Raw genomic sequence first — 16665 nt, 5'->3', positions numbered from 1 at the left:
TCTGGGTGTTTTTTTTTAGTTCCAGAAGTACACATTTGTATTAGTTTGTTAACTTGGGGTAATTTAAACAAGTTTTGGTGTTTTTTTAACAAAGATTAACTATCATCCTCTATGAAGTAAAATTACCTTATGTTCCTGTCAGAATATCTACTACTGCTGGTTTTCGTTTGGAGCACTTTAAATGTGTCATGAATGCTCAGCAAAATTAGTGTGATCCTTTTTCCTCTCCCCATTGATACTAGCTATCGCATTCCTTCTGTCTATAACCTTGTATCACTGCTTCTGCAGTGCATGCTTTCTGTTCTGTAATCTGTCCAGCTGATATCTGGCCAGTGTCTGGACTTGAAAGCTCTGAAGAGGACACAGTAATCATGGACAGCGGTAGGAGGAATGGGGCTGTTCTGCACCCCAATCCCTTTCTACATGGATAGGAGCTCTTCTGACAACAAGTTTGGTGTGTGTGTCTGTGTGTACCTTCTGAGGTTCATTAAATGGAAGCAGATCCTGCTTCTGAAAATGCGCGTTAATATTTCTTAACATTGATGGTATGAAGCTCAGCAAACTGTTGGCATTACAATTTAACTGGTTGTTTTGCCTAGTTAACAATCTCCATATAGTTTCTGCTGGAAACGTCTTTTTTTTTTGTTTTCCAACTGCAATGTGAGACTTTCAGGTTTAAATGCTATATGGGATATCACAAAGGTAATGCATTAATTTACTTAGAGGAAGAAATGACACATTTGTGAACCCTTTGTAAACTGAATTTGCTAATTGCTGTAACGTTTTGTGATTCTGAAAATCACTATGATAGTATGTAAAGCTACTGAAAAGACAAAAAAAATGTCATTTCAGTTACATGCTTAGAGATTTAAATATGTAATCCCTTTCTTCTTATGTTCTAATATTTGCATTATGCCTAGAGACTTACTCCCCTGACATTCTTTGCTCTTACAGAACAGTTTCAAACAAATGCAAAGCTGAAAGCTCATTAAATAACTTGGTTTGCTCTGCTCAAAACCCATCCTAAGTGGCTGTTTTCCCTTCTGCTCAGAAAATAACATTTTTCCTGGGACTCGTGTTCCTTTATGACTTGAGACAGTATACCACATACAGATAGAATTTTGTGTAACTTGATTTTTCTAGAATTTAGAGAGAAACTAAAAATCAACACTCCAGCTATGTATGGGAGATTCATGACAAAACAAAAGCCCAGAGGAAACACTAATGTTAATAAGCAAGGGTAGCAACACGAGCAGAGGTGAGGAAAAGTATCTCTGGTTTCTGTTCTTGGTAGAAGCTGCAGCCCACAGAGATCAAGCCACTCCAGCTGCCCTTTTGCTGGCTGCCAGATGTTGACATCCACAGTCTCAGGGCAAGAGTGACTATTGCCTGTTCAGTATTGATTTTTATCTCCTGGTTCAGCAGGAGGCTTGCAGTATTGTGTGCAGCATCCTAAACATTTTCATGTGTTATTAGTCAGCTGTTTCTCAGACATGATTGTCTCTACAAATTTTCACTTCATTCCCTTGTGGTAAATGTTACATCAGCCAGCAAAGTATTCAGTGTGGTGATTTGTATGCAGAAATGTGTAGGCAGTTAGTTAATTATTATGGTTGCAAGGTCCTCACAACACTGAATGCAGAAAAGAGCTGCGTATCAAAAACTATCCACATAGATGTCTGGCGTTTTTTCTTTCAACTACCTTATCTCACTGACCCTACAAAAAACAAACCAACCAAAAAAAACCTCACAAAACAAAAAACTGAAATATTTAATAGTCAAATGCATCCTTAAGAGCTTCAGAAGTTAGACACTAGCATGAGATATTCTTGAAGAGCGTTTTATATTTAGAGAGACACTCCTGGTATATTTAGAGAAATCAGGCATATTTTCATATTTCTAGGTCTTCCTTAATGGCAAGTGTCTCCCTGATTTGGAAATAACCTTTGAAATTCCCATTCTATGAATTCTTTCATCAGCTTGCCAGGAATGCTGTGCATGTTACATACTAACTAGAAGACACTGTCTCTTCCTCATCTAGCTTAAAACTGTAATAGTTTTTGTGGGTTTTTTCTCCATTCACATAAATAATTAATTAGTCAGAATTTTATGGTACTTTTTTCTATCCAGCTGCAGGAAGTAGTCTCTGTTATTTCTTAGCTATTTCAGTGAGTTCTGCTGAAGCCATCATTTTCTCAGACTTCACAGAGTAGAAAGCACAGATGCTTCTGTTGCACAGTAATGATTATTTTCTTTCCTCAAGCATGTTTTGAATCTACTTGGTTCCCCTTTTGCTGACCTTTGATACATAATCTGACTCTTCGGTTGTGTTTTTCCTTCCACTTTGTTCTGTTTTCATTTAGACTGCAGACCTACAGAATATACTGTGTGTGGTGCTTTGTAGAACCTTGGTTATGGTTTCTCAGTTCAACTGCAAAGAATGAATGCCCTTATCTTAAACTACATGGTAGTTCCTTAGAATGCTCAAAAGTAATCAGATGGTATCACCTTTTAAAATAGCTTGATAGCAATAGCTGACTCTTTTCAGTGGGAAGTTGTGGATGGAGTTTTTCTCTGCAAGAAACATACCTTCATTTCTGAATTGGAAATCTTAACTGAAGACAGCTCTTGTAGCATAGTTCTGAATGATGAATAACATGCTGAACTTCAGAAAAGAAAAGAAGAAAGCTTTGAAAGTGTCAGCTCAGAAAGAGGAATGACATTGACTTACAAGTCGTTGTGTATTAAATACTAGGTTTATGCTTTTTTAAAAAGTTCTTATATACTTTCTTTAGAATTTAGTCCTTAGCATCGCAGTGTCTGAGAGATTTCAGTCACACTGAAGAGATTATTTCATTACAGCTGGTGTGTCTAATGGAAGCCGGACAAAGGAAAATGATGAGGCATAGCGATGCTGTAACATGTCTTGATATTTCTGGTAGCTAGATAAAGAAAAAGCTAAGCACAGTGTTTTTCTGTGAGTAGGAAACAGCTAACTGACTTATTCTGCTCTTTCAAAACATGCAGTACACTTTGTACTTCTGATGAGTGGGTTGGTAACTGCACAATTCATAAAGGTTGTGAAAAGCAGTGGAGGTAAAACCACTTAACCTTAAATAAAACAGAAGTAGGAATTTTTCAGTCTAGTCTTAGGCTGATAACTTCTGTTTTAAAGGAATGGAAAGGGTCATACAGCAGCCATTTGACCACAGGATGCTTAGAGAAAGCATTTATTTTGCAGTTGACGTGGATTAGAGAAGGATTCAGATAATTTATCAAACCTGCTTTTAAAAAATGAAATAAAATGGTTGTGGAAATCTTCAATTTTACTAGTTTATGTTGCTTCAGAATGTAGGCAAGGCAAGTTAAGCTTTGTAAGCTTCAACTTACAAGGTTAATTTTCTTCAAGCAAGGGGTTTGCATTTGGGTTTGGGGGTTTGTGTTTTTTTCACTTTATTAGAAATCCTTAGGTAATCATTAATTACCATTTATGTGCTGTTACAATATGAGCAGTGTGATCAACATGGCATATGACTGGGTTGTTACAAGGTGACTGCGCTGAGAAGGTTAATTAGTTCTAAGTTCCCTGTGTAGGTTCCCATAATGACTTCCTCTGAGATCTGGTGATCAGTTCCATTTCATAGTTAAGAAAGTCTGGCAACTTGCAAAAGCACTATCCAGAAACCCTTTTTCCCAGAGGCGATATATTTTCATTTCCAGAGGGAAATATGTGGGTTGCAGACCTTCCTTTAAAAATGCTTGTGAAATGCTCTTACCACTGCGGCATTTTATAAAAAAGAATGCAGTTGACCCAAAGCTTTATTTTATTTGCATCAGTCTAGGGAGAGCTGGCAGCATTGCCTCGAAATGCTGGGGAAGTAACACGTACCGTATCAGCTTTGCTCTTAGTGCTTGTACAAAGTATTTATGAAAACGTGCTCTGCTACTCAAAACCAATGTAAAATGCAGTCATGCTATAACAGTGAAAATAGATTTACTGAGCCCTTATGGCTTTCTGTGTTATATCATGCTCAATAATATAACATGTCCTTTAAGATTAAAATTTTATCATTAAAATTGTCATCTCCAGGAGTCACAAATTCTTGTTTTATTGAGCAAAATAATTGAACACCCTATGATGCCTGCAAAATTGTGACTTGGTTTAAATGTAAGCTACAGACTTTTATGCAGGAATATTAAAGAACTAATGCTTTAAAGGAAAACAGTGTGTGAAGGAGAATATAGGGGCTTTGCAGCTATAAAGGAATTAGCTGTGACTTGGCTGTAATCAAGCTCTTCTGTTAATCTGAAGGGGTATAGGTTGTTCCCTATCAGTTATTTATGAGCACTTTGGCGATCAGAGTTGTTACAGCACAGATGAACTGCTCAGAAAGCTGTGTGATAATTCCTACCAGCAAACAGAGAAATTGAAGAGAACGTCTGTGCTTCCAGAGTATACGAGGTACAGACACTCCAAAGTGCTCTACAGGAAGAAACATTAGTGCTTGGTTAACCTCTTGCCTCTACTCCCTTGAGGAAGCAATCTATCCAGCCACTGGTTGATGTCAGTCTGCTAGATGCTGGCTGCATGGGCCTCTTTGCAGAGCCCTGAAGGCAGTTTGCATGGCTCTGGAAACACGCATAATGACCTGGTTTCAGGCAGATTCCAACAAGGCATTCATGCACCAGCCACACTAAAGCTAACTTAGAAACAAGGCTGAAGGATTGTAATAGAAGTGGAACCAGTGTACTACTTGGGAGAAGGTGACATTCAAAAAGATCAGTTGTAGAAGCTGATATATGGAGTTGTCTGCCCCTTCTCCTTTAGATTAAGATTGCATTTGTGCATGAGATGGGATGTGCACATGTGCAGTGGTGGTGGAATGGTGTTTCTGCTTGGTTTCTGGCTCCACCTCTGAAGGTGACCCTGGGATAGTAAAATATGCAGTGTTTGTTTACCGTGGGACTCTGTTATCCTGGCTGAGGTGCAGCGCTAGGCTTGAAAACCCAGCAAGATTTTAGGAGGCTTGTGAAGACTGCAATAGCTTACGTAGCTAGTGTCTCTGTTGGCTTGTTCTAATAAATTTCTTTGACCTGTGACATCTGAAAGTCCAGTCAAGATCATCTAGTGATTTTAGATATATAATCTGGTAATGAAATGTATGAAAGCAGGCTCTGAATATAGACCTGGGTCACTATAATGCAGTGAATTAATTGTGGAAGTGAAACTTGTAAAGTAAGCTGTATTAAACCTCTGTGATTTTCTTGAAGTAGTTGCCTTTCAGTGAGGTGAACCTGCATAGGATCTTACCCTAGGCATTAAGGCTAAGATGAGTAATGTGAAGGGAAACAGTAAAATCCTGTAGACCAGAGGTCCAGCTGCTTCTGGAACAAAGCTGTGAGTGTATTACGTCCAGTCCCTCACCCACACACTGCTTAAGTATAGGGCTACCAAGTCACTTAGGTCACAGGCATCTAAAGAAGCACACAGCACTTACTTAATAAAAATCTGCAACTTTTGCTAACTAGCTTTGAATTTTAAGGGGAAAAAAAAAAAATCAGGTTTTTTTTTTTTTTTTTTAACCAGTTAGGTTCTCTGGACCTCAGTTTTAAGATTGATGAGCACTAGTTGTATTACCTGCAAAATACAGGTAACATTCAATTTTGCTCTAGCATAAGGCTTCACGTAAAAGAAATGTCACTAAAACTAACCTGTGGCAATGACAGGATAGTACTCAGCAGTGCTAGAGAAAAGCCATATGTGATCTCATGCGATTAACTACTCACAAATGTGACATCTTTGGGGCGCATAAAGGTGCATGTGCATGAAACTTACACTTTCGTGCAGTGTAAAGTTTCAGGATGCAGAATTGCACGAAATGGAATGATTGCAGATAAGAACCTGGAGGAGACTCTTTCCATTTTACACAAACACAGTTAACGTTTCTTTGTTAGGTAACTTGAAAATAAGTAAACATTGGGAATAAAATCATTCTTCTGGATCTAAGAGGAAGCTGTGTAATCAGTGCTGCTTGTTTACAGATGATTAATAAGTTTCACAGAGATTGCCTATCTTTAATATGCCAGTGGGTGTAAGACTAAACTGTAACAGCCATAAAACATACCAATACCTGTGTGACACAGTCGCAGTCTGTTTTAGACTGCAGGATGGGCAGCACAGTGTTGCAAGTTTCTGTTGCTGAAAATGTGTTCTTTGAGTACTTCTTTTGCATTTCTGATGATTTAAGCATCATCGTGCACTTTCACTGTTTCACATGAGAAGTAGACCATATAACCATGTGTTTGGTGGAGCCTTTGGGACTCTTCCTCAGCCAAGGGTCCAGCTCCGCCAGCTCACCAAACTGCATAACAGCCCAATGGCAAACCATGCTGAGTGCACAGAGCTGCTGGGGTTTGCTGTGACTGCTTCTGTGGCTGCCCATGGCTGGGGAAGCAACCACAAGTGAGTCTGCTCTGTGTGGCATGGCTGTGCTTCAGCTAACAGCCTCCTGGCAAATGCAGCAGACATCCACTTGGAAACAAGTTCCATGGATGTCTAAGTCTCTTAGCCCAGTAACTGAAAATGAAGAGAAATGCCAGCACTGTGTCACCATCCATGTTTCTGTGCATTATCATAAAATGTTGCAGATACAGACCTTTGCCTGAAAACCTTTTCCTGTCTTTTCAGTTGGAAGCAAAGAATGAGAGAATATGCAAGTGTATCCATTTGTAAGATTTTTCTGACCAGCCTCTGTAAAATTATTTAATATTTAGAAATTCTATTTTAATATCTCTTTTAAAAAAAAAAACAAAAAAACAAAATTACCTCTCTTCCTTCCAGTCCATGATTCATGTATTTAATGGCATTTTGTTTAAGTAATTGCTTTCATGCAGAAAATACTACAACACAAGTAATACCAAAAACAATACTCTCATTATTGTCTGGGCAGCTCAGTGAAAGCTCCAAGAGCTCATTAAAATACACTTTTCATGCAATTTGCATTACAGTAATGCAGATTAAGTCTCTTGAAAAGTTGACATGTAAAGTAGTCAAATGTATTTCCAGAAATTTGCACAGATTGTTTAGCTATTGTTATGTGTTAATCCCATTATTTTTCATAATCAGAAATGTAAATTGTGAACAGATTGTATTGTTTTCCCTACAGAAAGGCAACATAAATTAGGGTGTACTTTCTGATCCCAATACAGTGCAAAATATAGGGGGTAATATGACTATCTTTATGGTCTTTAAGACATTTCTAAGTAATAAAGCTACTTTTATAAACAGGAAAAACAGTTTGCCATAGTAGACAGTCATCTCCCTATGTCCTTAAACTGAGAGGAGATGGGTTGTTTAAGAATAGTTGTAGTTCATGTTTCCTGTTCTCTTCAGTATCTGTTTTTTCTGTTGACAGTTATTGCCTCTCCTGCCAAACTGCTGACAGAGCTGAGAAAAGGGTCATCTTCAGTTTATTCTGCTTCCTTAAACGCAAAAATCTGGATGTGCTTATGTACCTTCCTCACTTCTTACCCCTCTTTCTGCCTGCACAGTTAAAACACTTGCTGGGAATTTGGGGGCAGTAGTGGCTTTGCATTGCAGGAAAAGGGTGGTAATGTTAGAGAACAAATACAACGTACATGCTGAATGTAACACACTAATTCAAAGACTATGTTTTCAAAGAGTTGAATGCCTTGAGGACTTTAGAAACTGAACAGCAGGGCAGCTACCAGTATCTGTTTCACAGTAAACTTTAAATTTTGTATTTTTCAATGGGGGAGAGAAGTGGGTTGGAAATCTGATGTTTTACTGATAGGAACCAATTCATGTTTTATTTTCTAGATGTCCCACTACATTGGTATGTTCTCAGTATACTTCACATCTAGTTATGTTCTTCTAAATGTGCATACACAGAGTGGGTGGGTTTTACTTAATCTAAATTTAGATACAGCCAACTATATGTGTTTGGGTTTTTTAAACCTTCTTTTGTTAGCAAATAAGACTCTTTTCATTGTATTCCTTTCACAGAGACGAGGAGTAGTTACTAACTATCTGGGGTATTGAATTAAGTTATTTTGATGTTCTTTTTGGTATTGACAGATTTCAAAGCATCTGTATCCTTTTCAAGGCTAGTTCGAGACTACCTATGCTAAAAGGAATCCATTGGATAAAGGAAGCTCATCAGTAACTCTGCTTCTGTTCTCCAAGTGTTGCAGGTGGAGAGCTCTTCGACTTCTTAGCTGAGAAAGAATCTCTCACAGAGGAGGAAGCCACAGAATTTCTCAAACAGATACTTAATGGTGTTCAGTATCTCCACTCTCTGCAAATTGCCCACTTTGATCTTAAGGTGTGTTGAGCAAATAAAAACTTTGACAACTGTAAGCAGTTTCCATTAAAGTTCTTTGTAACACCAGCCACAAATCCACCGTCATGCAGACCTTGGCGGCAGTTTTGTTTTGCTAGCTTATGTAGACGGAGGAAAGGTCAGCCATTGAAAAGAAATTACTAAACCATAAATAGTTCCCATCTGGTTTTAATGTAAGATTCTTCACAGAAAATGGCAACTTCCAATGAAATTAAACCATTCTGGGGAAGCAGTCTCAAAATAAAAATGATGATTATGATTTTATGTAATGTGAACGGGATCTGGATGAAATAATCTGAACAGGATGCATTTTTTAACTTTTTTTTTTTTTGCTGTTGTGTGTTATTTATAGGTACTAAATTGAAACAGTACAGAGTTAAATACAAACATTCTTACGGAGCAAACAGAGCAGCTCATTTTGTCTGCTTTTTTTGCTCTTGGGGCTTTTTTATTCATTTTCTGAAAGCCTGTTAAATTGCATCCTTTTGATAATGAAAAGATATCTTTTGTATCTAAACTCAGTTATTGCTTTCTTAATGTTTTAATTCCAGAATGATTTCTTCTGTAAGATTTTTTTCAGAGGTAGGCCGCTGAACATACCCTGAAGTTGGCAGCTATATCCATAATAGGAAAAGGAGTCATAATTCTTACATTGCAGTGCAGTTCTGAAAGGGGTGCTGCGTTCTGAGCATGAAGTAGAGAAGGAAATGATTTTTAGAATAAGCATACCTTTCCCAGTCTCATCCTCATTGCCTACAGTAATATACTTGGTCTTTATATGACAGTTAACAAGAGAAAAAAATTGTGAATCTAGTAAGACATACATTTGTTACAATATGAAATGTAAATTTTGGCCAAAATTGGCAATGTAATAATACAAAGCACCCTTTCACCAGATACCAAGAACATAGGAATTGTATGCAACAGGACTCAAAGTATGCCGAGCAATAGAAGTACGCAACAGAAATGTAGGAAGGGAAGGAAGAATATTACATTTGCACATATCAGCCCCTCTCATTGGGGAGGAGAGGTAAAAGAAGGGTGACGATGAAAAGCTGAGCTGGATGACTCCAGAAGTCCTGAACAAAGATGGATGTAACTTAAGGAACTTTTCAAAGCATGCCAGCTTATGGGCATGTCAGGATATGGAGACTAAGTAGCTGGTTCTGTATCCGAACTAAAGTGATGGAGTGTAAAATCAGGCTCCTTTGGTAATCTCAAAATTTTACCTCCTAACTTCATTTATGGTTTTGCAAATCTTTGCTGTAAAATAATCCAAAGTCTGTATTTTAAAATAAGATAGAAAAGACATGAGGACCTGTTCTGCTTCGTTTTTTGTCAGTATGTTGAACCTTAAAATCTGGGAGCTGGACCACTCCAAAAGTTTATGTTGGAGATCCAAAGGCAATAAGATATACCTCCCTGACTGCTTGTAGTGTGAAAGAAACTTCTTTCAAGGAGTAATGTTAACCAAGCCCAAATGCTAGTTTATGTGACTTTGCTTCTTGCAAGTTCCCAGGGCTGGTTGAATGGCTGTCGTACAGAAGTTGTGGTCTTCAGGGAAGACAGCGTGTTTCACTTACGGTCAGTCCACAAGAAAACTGCAGCTGTTGTATCTACAAGAGCTAAAAGCTTGCCCCTGTGGAAATCATAGCACTCTGTCATCAACACAAAATCCTAATTTACTGTAGTTAATTTTTAGCATATGTTACATCATAATAGGAAAAGGTGGGATTTTTCTGTTGAAGACAGAATTTTAGACTGAGAAGTGTTCAGTGCTGAGTAATGCTGATATGTATTGCACATTTTGTACCTATGTATAATCTCTCCTTCTCTTTCCCTTTCTCCTTCTCAAAGCCTGAAAACATAATGTTGTTGGACAGGAATGTACCAAAGCCTCGAATCAAGATTATTGATTTTGGTTTAGCACACAAAATTGACTTTGGAAATGAATTCAAAAATATCTTCGGAACGCCGGAGTTTGTTGGTGAGAAAACTGTTTTTTCTTCAAACTATTCTTTTCAGTCTATGAAACAGAATTTGTGGCACAGCTTGGTTTGGCTGAGATACAGATTATGCACTTTGTGTGTAATTCATGACATTTTGAAATGTAAATAAGCAATTTGTATCATTCAGTTCCAACTTAGACTTGCATTAAGGTGTCTTTATCTATCAACATCTTAGCTTATTATCTCTGACATATATAGGCTCAGAGTGACATAGATCTGTTCTCTGACTACGTACTGATCTTCCTGCTTTCTCCTTTAGCTCCTGAAATAGTAAATTATGAGCCTCTTGGTCTTGAAGCAGATATGTGGTAAGTTATTGGATCTTATTTGAAGTAAATCTCTCTTGATTATTCTTATGTTCTAACCTTTTTTTTTTTTTTCTCTCTCCTCTCTGTCCCTCCATCTGTTTCTCTACCCCCTCCCTCACCCATTTTTTTTACCTTTCACTCCAGGAGCATCGGTGTAATAACTTATATTCTGTAAGTACCAAAATCTGTGGGTGCTCTTGAAAATGCTTTTTCTTTTTTTTTGTCTTTTTTTTGTCTTTTTTTTTTTTTTATTCTGATTCCATCATCTGGATTTTCAGTGGTGTTCGTAGAAGTCAAACCATTTTGATTGCACATCATGTTTCAAGTTGAACAATCATAATAATATATTTACTGAAAGGAAGGCCATTAATTAGCATTAAGATAGCATGGGAAGCTGTCTTCAGATCTGTAGATGATTTTCCACAGTGGCTTTATCTTGGTCAATATTCCCTGAAATAGCAGCAAAGCTTTTTGCCCTGCTACAGCACATCCTCCTGAAAGTCTGTTTGCAGTCTTAGAGCAGAAAATAAAAATGTTCGCTTTTCTACTGTTAGTTGACCTCAGAAGGTTGGAACAGCAATGTTACAACATGAAATGAGAGGAATACCACTTATCTTGCAGACTAAGTGGTGCATCACCATTTCTTGGAGAAACAAAACAGGAAACATTAGCAAATGTGTCTGCTGTGAATTATGAATTTGAAGAAGAGTTCTTCAGTAATACCAGCGCGCTAGCTAAAGACTTTATACAAAGACTTCTAGTCAAGGATCCAAAGTGAGTTGTTTCTGTTGTGTATACACTGTTGCAGCCTATGTCTGTAGTGTTTCAAATTCACGTTATGTTTTTAGATGTTAGTTTAACAAACATATAGCTGTATGTATTTTTTACTATCTGAAACAGTCTTGCCTTTTATTCTATTAAAGGAAGAGAATGACTATTCAAGATAGTTTGCTGCATCCTTGGATCAAGGTTAGCATGTCATTCATTCTGTTGTCCTGTTTTTAATCATTCTTCATTTCGTACTTCGCTTTCATTTTTCAAGTTCCTTAACAGGGAAAATTGGCATAACTGTTTAATATAACTTACTGTTTTGTAAAGCTGTCTGTATGAAAGCTAATAGATGCAGAATGTGGACTTCTTTAATATATCCTCTATGTAAGTCATCAGTAGGGATGTAGCCCACTATTGAGATGAGTGCTTAGGCAGAGAAGGTAATCTTCAGGGAGCATTGCACTGACAAAGATACATTCTCTGACCCCTGGTCAGTTTCCTGTCATGTTTTTCATCTTTTAATCTCCTTCTTTATAGTGGGGGAAAAAAAATGAAAAGGGTCATCTCTTCTGTCCTTCCTATTTAAACTGAAGAAAGCAGTTAATGCAGGGCAGTGGTCTGCTTCTTCCAGTGTTCCATAGTGTGTGATTTGCTTTGAGCTGTTGCGGTGTTGCTAGGTTGAAAGGGAGGAAGTGGGACTCATACTTCTTAATGGATATAGTAATACCTGCCACTTAATTTTTTTTTTCAAATTCCATACCACATTCTGATTGTAAGTAGTAAACCTCTTCAGTGCCATTGATTTCCCAGGTGTTAGGAATTCACAGTGTGTATTTGACCCCATTCACTTCCCAGAGAGCTGGTTAGCAGAATATTTACCCATGCCGCAACTGTTCCAGTCCAGTTCAGCATTGTAGTGCAGACATTTCTACTCCTATACACCAAGCTACAGATTTGACTGTGCTTTGCTGAATTTTGGTGGGATAATCTCAAATAGTTGAAACATGCTGAAATGATTTCTTATACTACAAGCTTTGCCCAGTTTTGTCTCTCAGGGACCAAGGCCTCCACTCTGCAGCAAGGCATGTTGTTTTGTACCCTTTTATGGTCCTTTATATCTTAACTTTCCAGGCATTTTTCCCCCACCATACTGATCGTATCTTCTCTTTCCTGTTCCCTTCACTACCTTTACCTGCATTTCTCCATAAAAATTACTTCAAGTATGGGAACGTATAGTCTAAATTTGGTATGTTCCACAGGTAGCTGGTGCAATATCCAGCTGATTACACTGAGACTGGAACAATGTTTGGTTGCATTTAGAATCAGCAGGAAGCCTTCCAAGAAGACAGGATTTATTTAGGAGACATCCAGTGCCTCTGTCATAGAGGGAGGAGAAGGATAAAGCTGAATATTCTGTTGAGTGTTGACTTATTTTGTTAAAAATGAAAAAAAAAACAGGTTTTACTATTGCAAGAAATATTCTTAGGTCTGGATTTTCTTCAGGGCATTTTCTGAGGAAATCCTGTCTGCATGCGCCGCTAGGCTGTGGATGTTAAAATGATGTGCTTACGATTGCTTTATTATTACAGTATTATTATAATGTAAGTGGAAGTCATCACTGAAGGACAGAGTCTTGCATACAGAAAGGTATTTTAGGAAAGTTCTGAATGTAATTTTGGGATTTACGGTTTTATTTTCCTGTTGCACATAGCCTAAAGACACCCAGCAAGCACTTAGTAGAAAAGCATCTGCAGTGAATATGGAGAAATTCAAAAAGTTTGCAGCACGACGGAAATGGAAAGTAAGTCATTCAATAAATCTTAATAAAATAGGTGACGTACAAATGAGGTAGTAATACTTACCTGCTCCAGGGAAACATCAGTGCCTTTAGGAGTGAAAAAGGAGGAAGAAGAAACCCATTCCTCTGTCATTTGGAATATGGTGGTATGGGAGAAGACTTCTTCGTTAGTGATCTGCATGTAAATGTGTGTGTATGGATTTTTTGTTTTATGCCTCTAGCTGTATGCTGTCATCTCTCTTGGTAATGTTTTCTAACATTTCTAAGGCATTTCTAAGTGTAGGTACATGTTTTTGTGACAATAATCCCAATAAACAAAGCATTGTTTAAGCAGGCCTCAAAGAATGAAATGCTCCAGTACTTATGCCAAGACTTCACAGAGTAGGAGGGAAAAACTAGTCTCTTTTGCAGAGGAGTTTTGGTCTGAGATTGCCAACCTGTTCAGAAGGTTGGCATCGGTTATTTTTCCAGAAGCGAGGCAAGGTGTTAGTTGAAAGCATTGATTTGTGCAAGGAGCAGTTCATTGAGACAGGTCCTTCGTCCTCCAGCATACCCATAGGGGAGTTCACACTGAGGCTAAACGAGGGCATGAATGTTGTATGTGAAATCTGTTTTGTCATGAGGAGAGATGAGACATGAGACAAGAGAAGTCACTTTTATTAGAAAAGGAGTTTCATTCATTGTCACAGAGGCCAGGAAATAGGATGATTTTGCTAAGCTATGGTCTGAAGGCACAAAATGTTCAGGCAGGCAGTACAATGTTTTTTTCTGCAGTTCAGTGGCTGTGATAGGTGAACATCTATGGTGTTTATAAAATTCAAGTACTAGTCTGCTGCCTTAAAATGAAATAGTGGGTCTAGGAATATCTTAAACTGGTTTGACACCTGGCATTTAAAGGAATGCTGTCAGCTAATTCACACTCAGTTTAGGTTTTCTGTGTGTAAATGCTTTAAAGTAGTTACATTTAAATGTTTTCAATGTAAGTCAGAGGATGTAATACAAATCAGGTTTGCTTTATTTTGAACAGCATGATGAAATAGTAGTGATCCTAAAATAATATATAGCTTTGCTTAGTGTATATGTATACCCTGTTTGCATTATAAATGGCAAAAGAATTTGAAGATTCAGATGCAATATAAAAAGGAGATGAGGGTGTTGAATTCAAGCTCCACTTTGTTTTGCTAATATGACAGTATTCCCTTTTAATTTTTTTTAATATAGCTTTTTTCTTTCTGTTTTTGAAAAGCAATCGGTGCGCTTAATATCCTTGTGCCAAAGATTATCGAGATCTTTCTTGTCCAGAAGTAACATGAGTGTCGCTAGAAGTGATGATACTCTGGTAAGTGTATACTTACATGCTTAGAATGCTTTATTACATCTGAAACTTAACGTTTTCTGAAATTATTTTAACAGAAATATTGGGTTGTTAAAAACACGGCGATTAATCAATCTCTTATGTAGGATGAAATAGATAATAAGGCTGCAGAGATCAGTTACTGATAGTCTGATTTTCTGCACATCACAAACCTTGAAGTTGAATTTATTAATTACCGTGGTGAGTCTGATAGCTAGAGCCAGAAATTCATCTAACTTTGTTTTTATTCAAGGGGATTTTTTGTGCTGTAACAATTATAATGTGAAAAAGTTGCATCTGAATTTTTTTACGGCGCTGTGTAGAGTAAAATAATATGGCATTTTTAACAGAATACTCAAAATCATTGAAACTCTTAGATTCAGTGAAATGCTAGACAGCAGTATCACAAGCTGTTATTTATTTAAGGGGGAAATCTTTAAGTTGGCCAATAATCAGTTTGTAATATTGCATTTACTAGATTTAAGTAGTCAGAAGCAATTGCTGTATGCTTTGTAATTACAAATGCTTGTAAATGCAAAAACATTCTTCTTTAGCTTACGCTCCAGGTTTTAATACACGTGTCACAAATTCCCTGTGATCAGCAACTTACGTATGTTAATATGTTTAGAGCTGGGTAACCTCATCTTTCAATGCATTAATAGGATCAAACGTCAAATATTTTGCAGAGCCCTTTTTATCCATATTATCTTCCCTGTGCAGCTCTCCACCCATTTCTACTTTTCTTCCTCTTATCTTTCTACTTCCATGCTCTTTGTTCTCTCCATCTTGCCTTCCTTTCTCTGCCTCCCCCACCTCAGCTATCATTATGACTTTTAACACTGGATCAGCATTTCAGCCTATGTTGCAGCAGAAAGGATTGTAGCCTAATGTTAGTGTTCTAAAAAAATCTGAAACCTCAGGAGACAGGAGGTAGGAGTAATACAAATACTGGACTCAGTGATTTTCAGTTCTCTGATATTTTACTGCATGGAAAAAAAAACAACCAAACAACAAAATTACAGCTGTAGAGGGATCTAGGCTCATTACTTACGTTCTAGACTTTTAACTGGTCCATTTGAATAAATGAAAGCTTTATCCAAAGCACTTCTCTTATGTCATAGTCATGCAAGACTTGATATTCCAGTTTGTATTTGTGTACTTCTTGGTATTTTTAATGTTCACATATATGCATGGAATTAGTTTCATTTGATGCAAGTACTGCATCTACTGAAAGTCCTAGGAGGAAAAGGAAAGTACAACTAATAAAAGAAACCTGTTTGGAATCTCAATGAGTAATGGGTACATATGCGAAGAAAGGGGAAACTTAACAGTATTGGAAAAAGTGAGGGGGGTTTTGATGTGGGTTTTCTTTTCATATAACTTGTGGACATGTTAGCCATATGCTTCACAAAGGGTTACAGCTTGCAGCTGAAGACTTTGAAAATGTTACTTTTTTTTTTTTACATGTCTTGGCAGCTGTTGAGATTGGGATTTTTTTCCTTTAACAATTTTTCTTCTTTCTCATTTAATTACAAGGATGAGGAAGATTCTTTTGTAATGAAAGCTATTATTCATGCCATCAATGATGACAATTTTCCTGGATTACAGCACCTTCTGGGATCTCTGACAAATTACGATGTCAATCAACCCAACAAGGTAGTGTGGGTCTGCTTGAGGTGCGTGGGGGACTAGCTATCACCCTGTTGAATAGAGCAGCATGGTTGTAAGGTAGAAATACAGCACCCAAAAAGAAGAGACCGGTGGATGGGAAATGATTCTGACTTTCTTTAGGAGAAATTTTAATGTGTTCTGTGTTCAGACTTCTCAAACTACCTGAAAATGGAACCTAAAATATTTGGGGTTTTTTTGTTTGGTTTGGTTGTTGTTGTTGTTTGGGGGTTTTTTCCCCCCTAGGCCTTTAAGAAAGTGTTAATGGAATGGTGTTGTCAAGAACAGCGGTATATCAGATGTTAGCCTTTGTTGTTGTTTCTTGTGGCAGATGAACATGGCGGAATATGTAGGAATAACCAGACTGCCAAATCTGTATTTTGAGAAATATTCA

At 37.5% G+C, this 16665-nt stretch overlaps 1 protein-coding gene across 2 annotated transcripts in view; it reads left to right on the top strand.

The window, feature by feature from the left end:
- The window catches only part of DAPK1 (death associated protein kinase 1), an 89933-nt gene that overhangs the window by 45509 nt on the left and 27759 nt on the right, over positions 1–16665 (top strand). The window contains exons 3-12 of one of the 2 annotated variants that reach the window (XM_057418959.1): positions 8207–8345; positions 10221–10350; positions 10632–10680; positions 10825–10851; positions 11302–11454; positions 11604–11649; positions 13163–13252; positions 13323–13415; positions 14496–14588; positions 16140–16259. In XM_057418959.1, the coding sequence (XP_057274942.1) occupies positions 8207–8345; positions 10221–10350; positions 10632–10680; positions 10825–10851; positions 11302–11454; positions 11604–11649; positions 13163–13252; positions 13323–13415; positions 14496–14588; positions 16140–16259 (940 nt within the window). The remainder of the gene's footprint in view (positions 1–8206; positions 8346–10220; positions 10351–10631; positions 10681–10824; positions 10852–11301; positions 11455–11603; positions 11650–13162; positions 13253–13322; positions 13416–14495; positions 14589–16139; positions 16260–16665) is intronic. The other variant, XM_057418958.1, reaches the window with a different exon arrangement.

The sequence above is a fragment of the Pezoporus wallicus genome, unplaced genomic scaffold (genome assembly GCF_028554395.1).
Source record: "Pezoporus wallicus isolate ANWC-B61680 ecotype Strahan unplaced genomic scaffold, APGP_CSIRO_Pwel_v1 contig_371, whole genome shotgun sequence".
Lineage (NCBI taxonomy): Eukaryota > Metazoa > Chordata > Aves > Psittaciformes > Psittacidae > Pezoporus > Pezoporus wallicus.
Note: the sequence above shows the minus strand (reverse complement) of the source record. Positions and strands in the feature narration are given on the sequence as shown.